The 16,261-nt window shown below is 51.8% G+C and overlaps 1 protein-coding gene across 2 annotated transcripts in view; it reads left to right on the forward strand.

Annotated features, from left to right (window-relative positions):
* The window catches only part of Ttc7a (tetratricopeptide repeat domain 7A), a 103,938-nt gene that overhangs the window by 59,190 nt on the left and 28,487 nt on the right, over window positions 1–16,261 (forward strand). For both annotated transcript variants that reach the window (XM_051175222.1, XM_051175223.1), the window contains exons 12-15: window positions 2,008–2,125; window positions 3,096–3,153; window positions 4,409–4,481; window positions 9,163–9,323. In XM_051175222.1, coding sequence (XP_051031179.1) covers window positions 2,008–2,125; window positions 3,096–3,153; window positions 4,409–4,481; window positions 9,163–9,323 — 410 coding nt within the window. The remainder of the gene's footprint in view (window positions 1–2,007; window positions 2,126–3,095; window positions 3,154–4,408; window positions 4,482–9,162; window positions 9,324–16,261) is intronic.

Raw genomic sequence — 16,261 nt, forward strand, 5'->3', positions numbered from 1 at the left:
CGGCTTTTCTGTGATGAACAGCCAGGCCCAGAGACAAAAGGCAGGCAGTACTGGCATCCTCTTTTTGGATTCCAAAGGTCCTTTGTTGCACTTGCAAATTTTCCAGGGCAATGATGTGTGATTAATATGGACATATACACACATATATGCGTAGTAATCGAGTCATATGGTCACTGCTATTCATCTCTGACAATTAGTCAAGCACAAACCAAGCATTCACATCACATCCATCCCGCAGCAGCTCCCTGAGGGTGACACTGTTGTCCCCATTTTACAGGAGAAGGCACTGAGGCCCGCAAGATAACCCCAAAGGAATGGAGCCCACGCCATGTGCTGAGCTTTGTCCTCATCACCACATTGCCCTGCCTCTCTGAAGAGAGCTAACTTAGGAGTCAGGGGCTGGCTTGGCTCAGGGCCTGGTTGGGGTTCTAGCCCTTCAGAGCCAAATTCTGAGGCTTTCAGATCACCACACCTGCTTTAGTCGAAGGAAGAGACAGTGTGCCTAGTACGATGTTTTGCTTTTATTTAGTTTTCTTTGTTGTTGTTGTTGCCATGATAACGTTCTCCCTATTTGCTAGCTAAAGCACCCATGTCTATTAATACCATGTGTAATTATTGTATTGTGCATTAACTTACTCGGAATTAATACTATTTCTCCTTTATAATTACTGCACTGAGTCCACATGCAGAAGGGCTGCTTTGTGGGTGGCAACAGAACTCAAAATAGTGTTTGGCCTTGTGGGGGACGTGGTACATTGAGGAGTCTTAGTCTTTGCACAGTGTGTGCTCTGCTCCTTCAGGTGTGTATGTGGGGGTGGGGGTAGTTGTTTGTTTTGTTTTGTTGCACATGGCTCATCATAGCTGTGTCCAAACTGGGGCCTCAGCCCATTCACTGCTCCATGGCCTCTATCTCAGGCAGTAACACAACACTCCAGGGAGAGAGACTTTGCCTGTGCAGCCTCCTTGGCTGTGGCTATGGTCAGAGCTACCCTTCTCCTCCTGGGAAAACCAGCTTAAGTGGGGATATGAGTAGGGTTGGACACTGCCGGAAGCCAACATGAGTGACTCTTGCCTCTACTGGACTGCCTATGTAATTCTCTCGCTGGAGGGGTTTAACCCGAGCTTGGGCCATGGTTGTCTGTCTGTCTGTCTGGTGGGGTGGAAGTGGTGTGTGAGTGGGAGGGAGATGTTGAAAGAAGAGTCCTGGATGATTCATAGCATTCATTCAAAGCATTCATATGCTTTACACCTAGCAGGTCAGGCATGTAGGGAAGAGTTGCTGGAGCCCTGAGAATGGACACAGGCTTGGCCCAAGCCCTACACCCCAGCCAACCTCACTGCTATGTAGCCCACAAAGTATCCAAAAACTCCCCCTCGTGTAAACCTTCTCCTTGCATCCCGTGTTGTATGTGATGATGTGTGCCCAGATGGCCCGTGCCAGTTGGGCCTTTGCCAACTGGAACAGTCCCCCTGCTCCCAGGACAAAAACAGCCCAAGGCCTTTTTCCCCTGAATGTTCAAGTTAACTGGCTTCCTGCTCAGGGAGGGAGCGACTAGCCTGTGTGGCGGCCTGCCTACTCTGCAAGGTTGGCCATGTTCAACAAGGCACATGTTCTCAAGGCCCAGCCAGCCCTGGCTCCCCTCTGTCTGCTGAGCAGGCCCTGCCTACAGAGACCATGTGAGGAGGGAGCTGCACATACTGGTCTGTTTTGAGTTCATGTGTTGGGAGCAAGCAGAGAGTCTCTGTCTCTTTGTCTCTCTGGAAGAGCTGGCACCTGTGACCTTGAACGCTGGCTCCTTGGAGGGGGTATAGGTCCAGGGAGGCACTTTCTAGTAGAACAAACAGCTGGCTCTAGTGCTCAGTATTTGTCACGTGGCCTACAGTTCCAGTGTAAGGAATTGTTCTGTTTATGGTTGGGGCTGACACCGTCCCAGGGTGGTGACTGTTCCCTTTCCTGCTCAGGACAGTGAAGCCCACCCCAGTGACCACTACCTTTCCTCTTTGCAGCTGGAAGAGGCAGAACACTTTGCCACGGTGGTGATCAGCCTTGGGGAGGAAGCAGGGGAGTTCCTGCCTAAAGGCTACCTGGCCCTGGGTCTCACCTACAGCCTGCAGGCCACTGACGGTGAGTGCTGGCCCCAGCAGAATCTGCCTGTAGACCATGCCTTAGGATTCCCAGCTGCCTACAAGGTGTCTCATTCCACTAGTGATCTCTCCTTGCTGCTCCCCACAGACAGGAATGTGTGTATGCATATGCATACCCACCACACATGCATGTGCGGGCACGCACGCACGCACGCGTGCGCACACACACACACACATACACACACACGTCCCTCAGTCCCAAGAGTTTCCACTCTTGCTTAGACACCCACCTACCCGCCATTCCTCCTCATGGGCCAGGTCTGTCACTATGTAGGTCCTGCTGAGCCCACACTTTCCCTTTGTGACGCTCCCTGCTATCTGCAGTACCATCAACCCTCCACCCCATCGCAGCAGCTTCCTTCCACTTCTCACAGGCCCGCTTTTACCCTCAGCTCTGCAGCAATCCTCTGCGGGCCTTGAAACCCCCCACACATGACACAGTACCAAGTACTACAGGATGAGTGGTCCTTACCCTTCCTGCCCTGGGACCCGTGTTTTGTTCCCAGCCCTTCTGGTTCAGCCCAGTGCCTCCCCCATTGAACAGGCAGACACCTACTTTTGTGTCCTTGAAGTCTGGAAGGGAGGGAGCTATGTCCTCCACCCAGACTTTGCCCATGTCCCCTAGTGCCTGCAGCTATGTGTAGGCTCAAGGGACCCTTGAAGCCATAATAGGACAGTCTGGTACCTGTTGTCTTTTGCCCTTCACACCCAAAGTCATGGGATCTTCAGGCACTGTCATCCTTGCTTGGGCTAATGAGGTGGCCACCAGTCCCTTAGTTATAGTCCACTGTTACAGCCATCTTTTGTGCCTTGAGCCCCGTTACTGAACCTTGAGGTTTGCAAACAGGACCCTGATAGGCTCCTTTGCACTAAGTCCCTATGCCCTGGGGATGGGCCAGAGAGAGGTTTGCCCTTCTTTAGTGACCCCCAACCCATTGTGTCTCCTGCAGCCACCCTGAAATACAAGCAAGATGAATTGCACCGCAAGGCACTGCAGACGCTTGAGCGGTGAGGGGATTCCTAATCTTTTCTTTTTCACGCGCAAAGTGATAACATGGAGGGTCCCACAGTGAAGTTCCACCCTCGGAAGAGGCTGTTTCTGTCTTTCCTTTCTCAGATAAGGAAGCCACATTGCCAGATGGTTACCCAGCAGGCAGGAGTGGGTTGTTGTGTCAGGTAATCATGCCTTCAGTGCTAGGCACTGGGAAGCCCCGTGGTCAGCTCAGAGCTGGGCCACTACAGATGCCAAGCCCACCCCTTGCTCCTGGGCCTCTTAGGATCCCACTGGTACTATGACAATGGACAGAAAACAGGAAAAACAGTGGTTCTCAACTTGTGGGTCATGACCCTCTGGGGGAGTCACATACCATATATTTACATTACAATTCATAACAGTAGCAAAATTGCAGTTATGAAGTAGCAATGAAATCTTTTATATCTGGGGTCAGCACAGTATGAGGAACTGTGGTAAAGAATCGCAGCCTCAAAAAGGTTGAGAACCACTGCTATGTGGTGTCCTGCAGGTAACAGGGCCTCCAGAGTGATGTCATTATCCTCCAGCCTGACCACCTCAGAGCTCCAGGAACTTCCCACCCACAGCCTCACAGAGATTTCCTAGAGTCAGGGATGGAAGAAGGTAGTGTAGCTCCTTCCTCAGACCTTGCCTTGCTGGGACCCAGCCCACATGAGCCTCCCTACCCTGGCCTAACCCACTAAGCACTCACCCCCCACACTGAAGTGACAGAGGGATGTTACTGGGGAGGACCTAGGATTTCGTGTACTACTGGAGCATGTGACCTGCCAGCCTCCCTTTGGATCAGGTTGTTCCCCAACCTGGGGCTTCACCTCTTCCCACCAGTGTTGCGTTCCTGAGGCTGCTTGTTCAGATTGGCAGTTCAGAGGCCCTGCATCCTCCTCAGGGCAGTGTGAGTGCCCTTGAGTCGGAGAGCCATAGTCAGGCTAACTGATGTCCGCAGACAGATGGCCAGGCTGCCGTTCACAGGTGTGATGCTATCTTCCCCCACCCCTGTTCTACCCTTCCTTTGAGGTCTGTCACCTTGGAGATGCTCTACCTTAGCTTGTGCCAGCCCTCCTTGAGCCACTGTCCTCTACCATGACATGCCCGTGGACCTGTCTGAGCCATCATCTACCACCTGAGAGGGGCTGGCACAATCTCCCACCGTATTGCCCACAGCACCTAGCACGAGGCTGGTATTGCTGCTCTACAGACAGTAACTGACTCTTGGCTCCTTCTCCCCTGCAGAGCCCAAGAGCTGGCACCTGATGACCCCCAGATTATCCTCTATGTCTCTCTGCAGCTTGCCCTCGTCCGACAGGTGTGTTGTCACAGTTCCTAATCCTCAGATCTGGCCTCCTCCGTGTGACTGTCTGTCCCTCAGTGCCCTTGTTGTCCATGGGAGCATCTGTGTGTGAGGGGTCTAGCGAGTATTCGGTCAATGTGGTTATACCTCAGCCCACCTATGATGGGCACACAAAAACAGCTATTCAATGCCCTGACTTCCCTTAGGATTTTGCAGTCTCATTTGACATGGGTCAGTGACCACTGCATCTTCTGCTTGTGTTCTGCCGGCCCCCCAACTTGGGGAAAGTGTGATTGGCACACGGGGCTATTTCTGGATGGGCTTCTGTGTGACCCCCCAAGATTTTTTTCTGACCTCGAAGACATCACTCAGGCTCCTGGCCTTGGGGGATTTAGTAGGGTAGCCTCCTTTGCCCTACCAAGACCATCACTGCCACCATCACCTACAGCTCTCCAAGTAGAACCACTTTTCCCCCACCGTGATCTGCGAGGTCAGTGCTCCCCTAAATCATGCCTGTCAGAGTCTTTTCGATCTCATGCACCCTGCAGCCCTCAGTCTTGACCCAGTATAAGCTGACTCTGATACACCCTGACTGCTTGGGTGGGGACTGGAAGGGGCCTGGGATCTCAGGACAGCTCTCCTCTCCTGCCTCTGGGAAACTATCTAAACTGGAAGCTGCCTCACAGGCCCTGTCTACAGCCAGGTGTGGTGGTGCACACCCATAGTCCCCACACTTAGAAGGTTAAGGCAGAATTCTTGAATTTAAGGCCAGCCTAGGCTACAAAGTGAGTCCTAGGTCAGCTTGGGATATGCTAGAAGACATTGTCTCAAGACGGACGCTAAGCAAAAGAGAGAAAAGAAGTCCACATGGACAAGTGAAGTCCATGCATGGACAAGTGAGGTTAGCCCTGTGGTGAGTGGGCACTGCTTCATCTCCCTCTTAAACATCCCACTCAGGGACAGCATGACCCCCTCATTACACGCTTTGGCCCAAAGTTCACCCTGTCCAGCTAAGAGGCTCCTGGCCCATTTGGAGATCGGGCCGTGGGTACCTGGATCCCTGCCGGGAAGCTGGTCTCATTATCACACCTGACCTCCGAGCAGCTCTACTAGCGGTTTCCCCTGACCCAGGAGCAGCGGGATCCTGTCTTCTGCCCTCCTCAGCTTCCCCCGGAGCCCATATGCTCTGGACTTCTCACTGCATGGCAGCCCCCACTACTGAAAGCCCTTCCTTCTCGCCTGACACCTAGACTCTTAGCAGTGCTTGTCCAGGCCTACTTGTCGGTGTGAGTCCTCCATCTCTATCCGAGCCCTCCTACCCCAGCTGTGTCCTACGCGGTGGCCCTGCTGTCATTCCTCCTGCTTGCTGCTCCTCTTCTCCCTTCCTCTCACACCACCTCCTCTGGGACTCATTCATCACTCCACCATGTATCCACAAGCCTGACTCCCAGGCCCTGGGCTAGGCCCTGCTCACTGTACGCCTCTCCTCTAGGAACATCAGTCAGCTTCTGGGAACAGACGGAAAGTTCCCCGAGACCGCTCTATTCTTAGCCCCTCTGAAAAGGAACCTGGTGCTTTCCTTGCCGATTATGTTCACGATAACCCTTCCGTGATGGATTTTTTTTTTTTTTAAATCTCTTTAATTATCCACCCGTCTTTGGTGAATAGTGCCCATCTTCCACAACAATGCTTGTTAGGCTCGTGGAGTCCGGTGCTCAGTTTTCTTGGGGAAACCATGTCTAGAAAGTCCCTGAAGGCTGAGGGCCTTGAGTGGACTCCGAAGCTAGTATTCTCACCTATTTGGGTCTCTGTGACCCTTCCTTCTGGCTCTTTCTGCCTAGAGAATGCTGGCTGCCCTGCGCTGCATAGGGGTCTGGATGCCCCTTCCAGATTAATGGGGTGCTCTGGTGAGGACCAGCCCTGGAGAGTCTTATATGCTAGGGAGGTAGCCACACTGATCTTCGCTGCTTCTTCATACTCTCCTTGACCTATGCATGATTCTGGGCCTGCCTGGTACTTAGTGGCCAGAAGGAGACTGTGTGAAGGGTCTGGCACACTAGGAATGCAAAGTGCCATAGAGCACGTAAGAGGCTAGTGTCTTAAGTCTGCTAAGGAGCAAGGCTCTTACAGATGCAGTGATAGAGCATATACGCAGCATAGGAAAAGCCCTGGGCTTAGTCTCTGGCACTGTACTAATAAGTAAATAAACCTGATCAAAGAGCCCTGATATGGACAGAGTTGCCAGACGAATGAAGCTGCCTTGAGCGCATGCCCTTGGACTAGGAGGAATAGTCCTACAGTGCTTTTGTTTCAGGGTCTTGAGAAGCTTAGTGGGGAACGCAGGCTTTGGGAAGTCCTCTGAGCCGGAGCGCTGCAGGATGTGCTTCGTACCTAAGCCTTGGAGCAACCACAGGAGCCCGACGGCACCCTACTACAGAGCAAATGCAGATCAGAGAGGTGTTTCTGCCTTGCCCTAGGTACCAGCAGAGCAGTGGAAGAGCTGGGGTATACACACTCAGGAGTGAAAACTTTTGGCTCTGTGAGTAGGAAGGGTGTTTCTCCATTGGTGTCCAGTTGGGGACTGTGGTGTGCATGAAGACTGACAGAAGAACCTGGTCTGTACTGGACTTGTAGCTAGCATGTTGTCCAAAGAGGCCATCATCCTTAACCCTCCCCTCTCCTGCCTGGTGCTGCATCTCCCAGCCCTCTCTCTGGTTAATTACGTAGTCACAGCCTCCACATACACCAGGGGTGGGTGACTGAGGGGAAGGCAAGGGAACTAATGAGCGTATCCACAGAAGCAGGGCCTTGGCGATGAGGATGTCACTTCCTGAGGCAGCAGGAGGAAGCAGCCTCATGCATTCTGGGTAACTGAGCTGAGTTGTAATGAGGACAATCTGAGGACAGAGATGATGGGCCAGACATTACGGTATTGCACTATCTACCTGCTGCTTAAGGAGAGTTGGCCTACATCAATGGTTTTCAATCTGTGGGTCACAACCCCCAAAAGGAGTCACATATTGGATATCCTGAATATGAGACATTTAACATTATGATTCATAAAGCTAGCAAAGTTACAGTTATGAAGTAGCAACAAAAATAATTTTATGGTGGGGGTGATGGGTTCACCACAGCGTGAGGAACTGTATTAAAGGGTCCCAGGGTTAGGTAGGTCGAGAACCGCCAGCCTACACTGAGCCCCTTGCTCACCCAGTGTAGCATTAGCAGGCCGTGTGGGCTTAGCTTGTGCTAACCAGTGTAGAGACGCCAGCCTCTCAGGATGGGGATGTTTGAACAGACAAGGGTTAAAAGGTATCGGAGCCTGTCCAACTGTACGGACCCTGCCAGTTTAATCCATCTCAGGTAAGCCATGTGCCTGACCTGTAGGACATAGAATTCTGAGAGGCAGGGGCTCCCAGGGACAAGAGACACAGATCTTTCAAATTCACAAATAAGGTGATGCTTTTTCTCTAGCATCCCACTAGGCCCCCAGAGAACATGCTATTTTGATTCAGGTGGCAGGTGGCTGGGAACAGGAGATGACTGTCTTGCATGCCTTTGCTGGAAAAGGAGGCGGCAGTGAAGGGGATGCAGGGCCACCTGGCGGGTCACTTTGGATAGTTAAGGAGTCGCCGCAAATGCCACGACAACCCAGCCTCCTCTGAAGGAGCGTGTTTCCGTTGGTGACAACTGGAATTTCTTTCACTCTTCCATACTTGTGAAAACTCCCCAGACTCTGCCAAACATTCGCAGGCCAGGCCAGGCCAGGCCATGCGGGGAGAGTTCGGAGAGAACTACTGACCTCTGTGGTGCAGCAGGGCCTGGGAGGAAGGACTCAGGTAGAATCGAGGGTGAGGAGAGCAGGGTTCAGGACAATCTATTGATCCACCCTGAGCCGTGCCATACCCCATACAACTTCTTCAACAGAAGACATCAGATTTTTCCCAGGCCCAGCTGGAAGCAGGGGTTTGGTAAGACAGCAGGACCAGGGGTGTGTCATCTTCCTCGCCAGTCTGCAGGACTCTCAGTGCGGTGGGAGCCTGCCCTCCTCCACTCAGCACCAGGAAGGAGGCAAACCTGAGCCCTAAACACAGGCTCTAGATGGCAGCAGGTCTGCCACACCCAAGGGAAAGGCTGTGTTTCACCCTAGATCCACATGCAGTGGCTTCTCAGATTTTTACAAGTGGCTTTCTTCTTGGTCCTGTGTGAATTGGCTTCATCCTCCCTATCTAATCTCACTGTAGAGCCACCTTTAATAATTACTGAGTTAAAAAATGTATGGCACAGAAGCCATGCCTCTAGCTAGCCTGCACACTGGCCGCCTTAGAGGACACTCCCTCTTGTCTGTGTCATCCCTGCTGCCTTCCTGCCTTTGGTCACGTTGTACCTCCTTCCTAGAGCACCCTCTTCTCCTTACCTTCCCCTTGAGTGGGACTCCGAGCCCTGTTAGCAAAGCTCTGGGAAGGGGCTCCCGCATGTGGCAGGCAGTCTATCCCCGAGGCTCCCAGCTCCCCCAATTCAGATTGCTTACCTTTGTCTACCCGAATCGCTTGCCAGGCTGTCTGACAGGAAATGCTTTATGAGTGCCCTTGCTTCCACTGCCTCAGCCTCACGTGAGTGGAGCTGAGCCATGGCTGGAATCTGAGGGGGTGGGGTGGAGACGTATGGTCCCTAAGCTGGTGGTCTCTCTCGGCAGATCTCCAGCGCCATGGAGCATCTTCAGGAGGCCCTGAAGGTGTGCAGGGACGATGCCAATGTCCTACACTTGCTAGCACTGCTTTTCTCGGCCCAGAAGCATAACCAGCATGCCTTGGATGTCATCAATATGGCCATCGCCGAATACCCTGAGAATTTCAAGTGAGTCTGCTGAGTTCAGTGCTGGGTGGCGGGCTGGCCATGGTGGCTATTGCATAGTTGCCTGTGCCCACCTCAGCTCGTCACATTGTAGCCAGTACACAGAGTGTAGTGAGATATTCGAGTGTAAGTGTCCACTGATTAGACACTTGCTGGGTAGAGGGACAAGGTGGGGTAGGAATGACAAGGGACTGTGGCAGTGTGCACACAAGGTGCTTGGTGGATAGTGCTCCTGGGCCCAGAGAGGAAAACTGCTAGGTTGTGTATGTACAGTGCTTCCACCCATCCCTCTAGTCCACTGAGGGTACCACTGGGTAAGGCATGTGCCTTAACCATGACCCTGACACAGCTAGCCAAGGATGAAATTCTAAAACTAGCTGGGTCGACAAAGGAGCTGTGCCCAACTGCATCCTAGAAGCCGGGGAAAAAGTATCTTCCTCCAGGGTGACCCTGGCCCTTCATGTTTATGACACCAATCCCACACCCTGCTTCTTAGAGCAGGTTCACATTGCACTGGGACAAGGCAGCAACAGGTGGAGAGGACCGGGTCTCCTCCCCCTGCCTACCACAAGGGACCTACTGCCATCAGACCAGGGCAGCAGATCTAGTCAAGGCAAAAGCCACATCATGGCCATGAAGGGATCCAGGGGGAGGTCATGTTTTGATGACCCCTGGGCCTCTCCCTGCTTCTCATTGCCCAGACTGTCTGCTATCTGCAGTCTAAACTACCCCAGCCCAATCCCTGATCCCATCTGGTCCTCCTCACATACCCCACTACCCTGCCCCAGTGGGTCTCAGCTGTTCACAGGCAGGTATTAGTATTTATCCACTTTGATAATCCATCCTTGTATTGAGGAGTAGCCCTGATTCTGAACCTTGCTCCAGTCTTGGAGAAATGATTATTCATTTTATACGGCACAATTCCAGAATTAGAAAACACAGGTAGATCAGGTGTGGACACAGGGGTCCCAGGGATAATGCAGAATGCAGCAGTAGCGGGTGGTCATGTTTTATTTTTAATTAAAAAATTGCAGTTATATGGGGTGTGGGGGTCAGAGGGTAACTTGAGGTAGTCAGTTCTTTCCTATCACATGAGTCCTGGGACTAGAACCCTGGTCTCTGGGCTTGGCAGTGAGTGCTTTCACCCACTCAGCCATCTTCCCAGCCTCTGCTTTTCACAGAGGTACCTTGCTTTTTCCAAACTCCATCAGGCAGGCCCTGACTCGATGTTGCTGCTGGCTTGCGTGCCAGCCTGTGTGTTGTCTACATGCCTGCACGTATCTGTGTGTGCCTGTGCACACATGTGTATTTATTTACTCTTATCGTTTGGGCTAAATGGGAAAGGAAATGCTCAAACCAAGAAGCTTTGAACCCTAGGGTAAGAAGAGAAGGAGCTTCCTGCCCACTGCCAGGGCTGAGCACCGAAGAGACAAGATGCAAGGAGGGCCGTGGCACTAAATGTTATTTTAGCCACAAGTCCTTTCCAAATGAGATCTTCCATGGAAACCTCAGTGTGATGCAGGAAGGAGCAGGGTCACGCCCTTCCATTCCTGGCTCTCCCACTTTGCTCCTCAGCATCTATCTCTTCATGGTTTCACATGTCCTTCTAGTCCTGTGTGCCTCACTGACATGCTCTGATGGCTAAGGCCCTTGCTGAAAGTCTGACTGAACCCCAAGCAATGTGAAGTGTACAGGGGTATAATGGGATTCACCCCTTTGCTGCCCTGGACCACCCCAGGAAGATGCTTCCTCCCAGTGGGTTCTTTCCCATCTCCCTGCTCCCGGGCTGGTTTGGCAGCCTCCTCACTCTGCTTGCTTGTGGTATGAGTGGCTCTACATGGTTGCACTCTTCACACCTTCCTTTCACCTCAGCTAGGTGTGCCCTATTCCCCCGAAAGGTCCTTACCATCAGATAGAGAGGTTTGGCTTTGAGCTTGGTGCAAATCCAAGCGCACACCACATCTACCACAACCCCTTCGAGAGGGACCCCTTGGGTGTACATGAATGAGAACGTTTTCTACCTGCAGGCAAGGAGGTAGCTTTCAGCGAGTTCCTGGATGGGCCAAGACCCCAGAGAGGTGGTGGGGGTGGGGTGTAGATTATACTGTTTGCCTTTTCGAAGCCTAGCTTTGCCCACTCCCTGGAGCTTCCCTTTTGTTACTCCCTGCCCTCATGCTTATGGGGAGTTGCCTGGAAAATAGTGCCTCTGCTTCTGCAGGCAGATCCTTAAGGGGGCAGCCTATGCCATGGGAACTGCTCGCCTCCAGAGACTGCATTAAGGGACAACAGGAGCCCTAGGGTGTGAGAACCTGCACATTACTGATCCTTGTCGGTACAGAGTGTTTGCAGAGTTGTAGGGAATGAGTGCATTCTTTCTACCCCGAAGAGAATTCCCCCACTTAGTGTGCTCAATTGGGGGGGGGGGTCCGATGAGGCAGAGAGGTCATTTTTTAATCTTGAGCCCATCAGTTCCCAGTCTCAGGAACTCTTCTTTGATCTGCTCTGGCCCTAGAAGGTTACAAAACTAACCAGAATAGGAATATGCGCAATTCAGGCCATCAGAATGTGAGAAAAGAAACCTTTCTTATAGGAAAGAAAAAATATATATATACATACATATGTATATATGTATGTATGTATACACACACACACACACACACACACACATCCTGAGTCTGTTGAGTGACCATATCCCTTTGCAAATAAGTCAATACTGTTCCCCACAGATGAAACCCTGGAGTACAAAAACCCATGGATCAGCAGGAAATGTCATTGAGTCCATTACGGGTCAAGGATCACTGAAAAATGTCATTGCTCTTCAATGGACTGTGAGCCCTGCCTTCTCCAGCCGCTCCCTGAGCTGGGAGCGAGCCATGTGTGGCTCCAGCTGTTGCTAGCAGTTAATTAAATATCGCTCAGCAAAACAGCACAGACCAAACCCCCTTGGCTGACCTCATTGTCCCTAACCAAGTCTATTCTCAGAATACTCATAGATTCATGATATAAGTTGTCTCCCACCGAGTACCTTGCAGCCATTATCCTGGTGGCCAAGCCACCTAGAGACTTTTCCCTCTGCAAAGCCATCAATGCAGCAGATTCAAGAACTGTCCCCCAGGGAGGAAAGCCAGCAGATCCATGTAGGGCTACCTGCTTTGCCACTGCTTGGGAGCAGCCTAAGCAAAGGAGGAAGCTGGCAGGTAAGTGGACCCCTAGCTTATGAGTGTATCCTAGTAACAGCTAGTTAAGTCATTGCCCTTGAATTACTTGTTACTTACCCGTGCCAACCACAGCAACTTGTGCCCCCTTAAAAAATCGGCCCTGCCTCTTCTGCTTCTGAAGTGTACTGTGAGACACAGACTAAGAAGGCCATGGGCTGATGGACAACTGTATCTAAGGTCAGAGTGTGGAGGGGGTGCCACACGCAGTCCCATTGACACCTGGGACTGAGTGTGTGGAGTCAGGAGCTGAAGGAAGGTGGGACAGGGCTCAGTGATGGCACAGCTCTGGGGAGCAGGTCCAAGTCTTTATGGAGAGGTCACTGTTGCCCCATGGGCAGCAGGCACTGTCTAAGCATGCAGAGCAGAACTTTTGTGAAGTCCATCGTAGAGAGATTGCTGTTCCCACACAGGCACCATCTAGGCATGCAGAACAGAACCCAGTCTTCTTGCGTCCAGCTTCTGAAAACCCTTCTGACTCAGGGACTAGGAAGCAAAATGCAGGGGACCTTCGGTTCCATGCTGTAAGATGGCCTTCGTCTAGTGTGGCTCAGGTTTAAAAAGGCAGAAACGTGATGAGACAGACACGATGCCTCGTGGGGACAGTGTGAACCTGGTATGGCAGGAACCAGATACCCCCGGCAGCTTCCTGAAATCCCATGGGCTTCCGACTAAGCCCGAGCCATATGTGTGCCAGCTGGCCAGGAGACCCAAGGCAGGCAGGCCACAGGCTTCCTGTGGGGAATGTGAGAATTTGAAGCAAGCCCAGAGTTGTCTTTGCTGGTCCTTCCCTTCTCATGGAAGAGGCAGCTGGGAAGCCTGACCAGGAGGCACAGGGCTATGGGGTGGAGAGAAAGGACTGCTGATGAGTATACTTCCTTAAAGCCATGAGCTCTGGCGGTGGTTTTAGGTAACACATTCCTTCAGCTTGAGTCAGGCCCTTGTAGTGAAGGTCACCATAGAAACCAAACAAAGCTCCTAGGCTAATGATGGGAGCTTTCCAATAACTGAGCTGTCAGTCATTTTTCTTCTGCCCAGCCCTGGCAGAGTGCCAGGCTGACTTTGAGGGCCCAGGGCATACCTAAGGTGACACAGGAGTAAATGTGTTCTCTTCCCTACTCCACAGTGGGCAGGACTACCTACCCACCCCTTATCTGCCAGAATAGGCATTCATGAGAGCCCCTGCTGGCCCAGCCCCTAGACCCAGGAGACTTGCAAGTCCTGAGGGAAGGTGTGTTGGCATCCCAGAGGCACTTGCCAGGGTAGGAACAATATAGCCCTCTCCGCAAGCTACTGCTCGCCCCAGATAAACAAGTGCACTACTTGTAGCCATCTGCCCCCAGGAAACCAGGTCTGTTTTGGAAAATGTTTGAGGTGAAATAACTAGGTATTAGCTGGAGCCAGACTGTAGTATAGCCAGATCCAGTGAAGGCTAAAGTTGAACCTCCAGGGCATTTCTCTGAGCCACCTGGCCCCCTTCACCTATTTTTCAGGTTGCACATGCCCTATTTCTGGAGGTACAATCCACCAAGTAGAAGGGATGAAAAGAGCCCTGGGACTCCTGTTAGCATTTCTGCCTTAAATCCAGTGTGTTTATTTGATTGTTCTGATGAAGGACACATCAAAGGATGCTTGGAATACCGAAGCTCACGGAGGGGGTTGGAATCAAAGGGATTAACACAAACATAGTTTATCACGTTGCTGGGTTCATTAAACATGCTTGGCTGCCACAGTGCATGGGGACAGCAGCCAGGATTCGCTGGCCATGTGGCTGAGGAAGTGCTAAGCCAGGCATAATCACTGGCACCGGTCAGATCCTTCTCAAAGGTCAGCCCCTCCTTGGCTGAGCCGGGTTGACATTCAGCATTTCCCCTCCTCAGCTATCCGGTGAGCACCTCTGTGTCTCCACTCTGTGTGACTTGAGAGGACTCTGCCCACAAGAGCAGGGCTAGCCTGCCTCTTTAATGGGAAGGCAGCAGGCCTTTGAGGGTTGGTGAGCATGCTGGACAGAGATGATACATAAGGAAACTGAGGCCAGACCCTACCCTTGTCCTACCTTAGATCTTCTCAGATGGTCTGCCTGAAATGGCAAGGCCCTATGCTGTGTGCTTTACGTTCAAGTCTGGTGAGGTTATTAGGAATTTGTCTGCAGGTGGCCTGGTGGCGGAAGGAAGTCAAGAGTGTCAGAATGGTCTGATGGGGTCCGTCTGAAGTTGGCAGTACACACAGATGGGAAGAGCCTGTGCAGGGCATGGTGTGCCTGGTCTGCGGCCCGGGCTCCTCCCAGGTGGGGCAGGGCCTTTGAAGGGCAGGAGCTACTTCAGGAAGCTGAGGCTTTTGGGCCTCTGCTTTTTAAAGCTCAGAGTGGGATCGAGTTAAATTCATTAAGAGGTAGAGGATCACTGTGAGCCTTCAAGGATTAGAGAACAGGGACCACAGTAATCCTCCACACCAGGGAAAAACCATTAGCTTTGGGGTGAAGAACCGCTAAAAAGGGTCCCTTGAGTGTTAAAGATTAGTTTTGGGGAAAGTAATAAAACTAGGATAGGGATGGCCCTCCTCCTTTCTGGGAGGCTATTCCTGTTAAAGTCCCTATAAAAACTCACGTCCTTGAGAGAGAGAGAGAGGGAGAGAGAGAGAGAGAGAGAGTGTGTGTGATCAATCCCGTGCCCTCATGGCTTTCTTTCCCAGTGGGATTTGGAGGATCCGGGGAGCTCTGCATCATTTAGCATGATCCTGGTACCCTAGACAAGATCTGGGCTTCCTTAAAAGAGCCAGGTGATTACAGACTGACAGAGGACTGGCTAGTGCTGTGGGTGGGGAGTACAGCTGCTCCCTGTCACCGTCATGTCATGAGATGGGGGGCCTCTGTGGCTACTCCAGACCTTGATACCTGCTTTTTGGCCCTCCCAGTTACCCTCCTGACCTGTCGGGCATCCAGATTTACTCCCCCCCCCCCTCCGAGACTTCCTCATCCTTGAGCTTGCACACTTCAAAGCTGAGCTACTCCACTGAAGACTTCATGCTGGCCCTTCCTCCCCACATCATTTGAGTTTGAGAGTCCTCTGTGGGCTCTCCTTTGTCTCCTACGCTGATGGAGGATGGAGGATAGATGCAAGGCTGGACATGTGTACACATCAGGAGACTCTCAGACTGGCAGGAAAGGGAACTCATGGTGAGGGAGGAGGAAAAGGGAGGGAACATGAAGGATTTGGGCATCTCACAGCCCTGATCCTGCTTAATTGTTTGTTTGGTGGTTTCTTGTTTTGTTTTTGTTTGGGGTTTTTGACTTTTTGTTTGGTATTATTTTTAGTAAAACAAGATCTCATGTAGCCTAGACTAGCCTTGAACTACTGACCCTCCTGTCTCTACCTCCTAAGTGTTTGAATTAGAGGCATGCATCACCACACCCACCATGATTTGACCTTATAGCTCTCATATGAAGAAATTAATGGTATGGTTAGATAATATATTAATCAAGATTAAATACCCAGTGAGGGGCAGAGGAGGGACTAGAACCTGTGCCAGTGATAGCTAGATACTATGACATGCTATAAACCGATGGGCATCCCATTCTTGCACCATTCCTGTTCCCCTCCCAGCAGCCCTAGGAGTGACAGGAACTATTGCCATTTCTCGGGTGAGGCTCTGAATGCAGGTGTCTTACCTCAGGCTCCATGGCTAGAAGCAGGGATACTTGAGTCATCAGTCGGCGTGGCTTTCTGT

The sequence above is a fragment of the Phodopus roborovskii genome, unplaced genomic scaffold (assembly GCF_943737965.1).
Source record: "Phodopus roborovskii unplaced genomic scaffold, PHOROB, whole genome shotgun sequence".
NCBI classification, from domain to species: domain Eukaryota; kingdom Metazoa; phylum Chordata; class Mammalia; order Rodentia; family Cricetidae; genus Phodopus; species Phodopus roborovskii.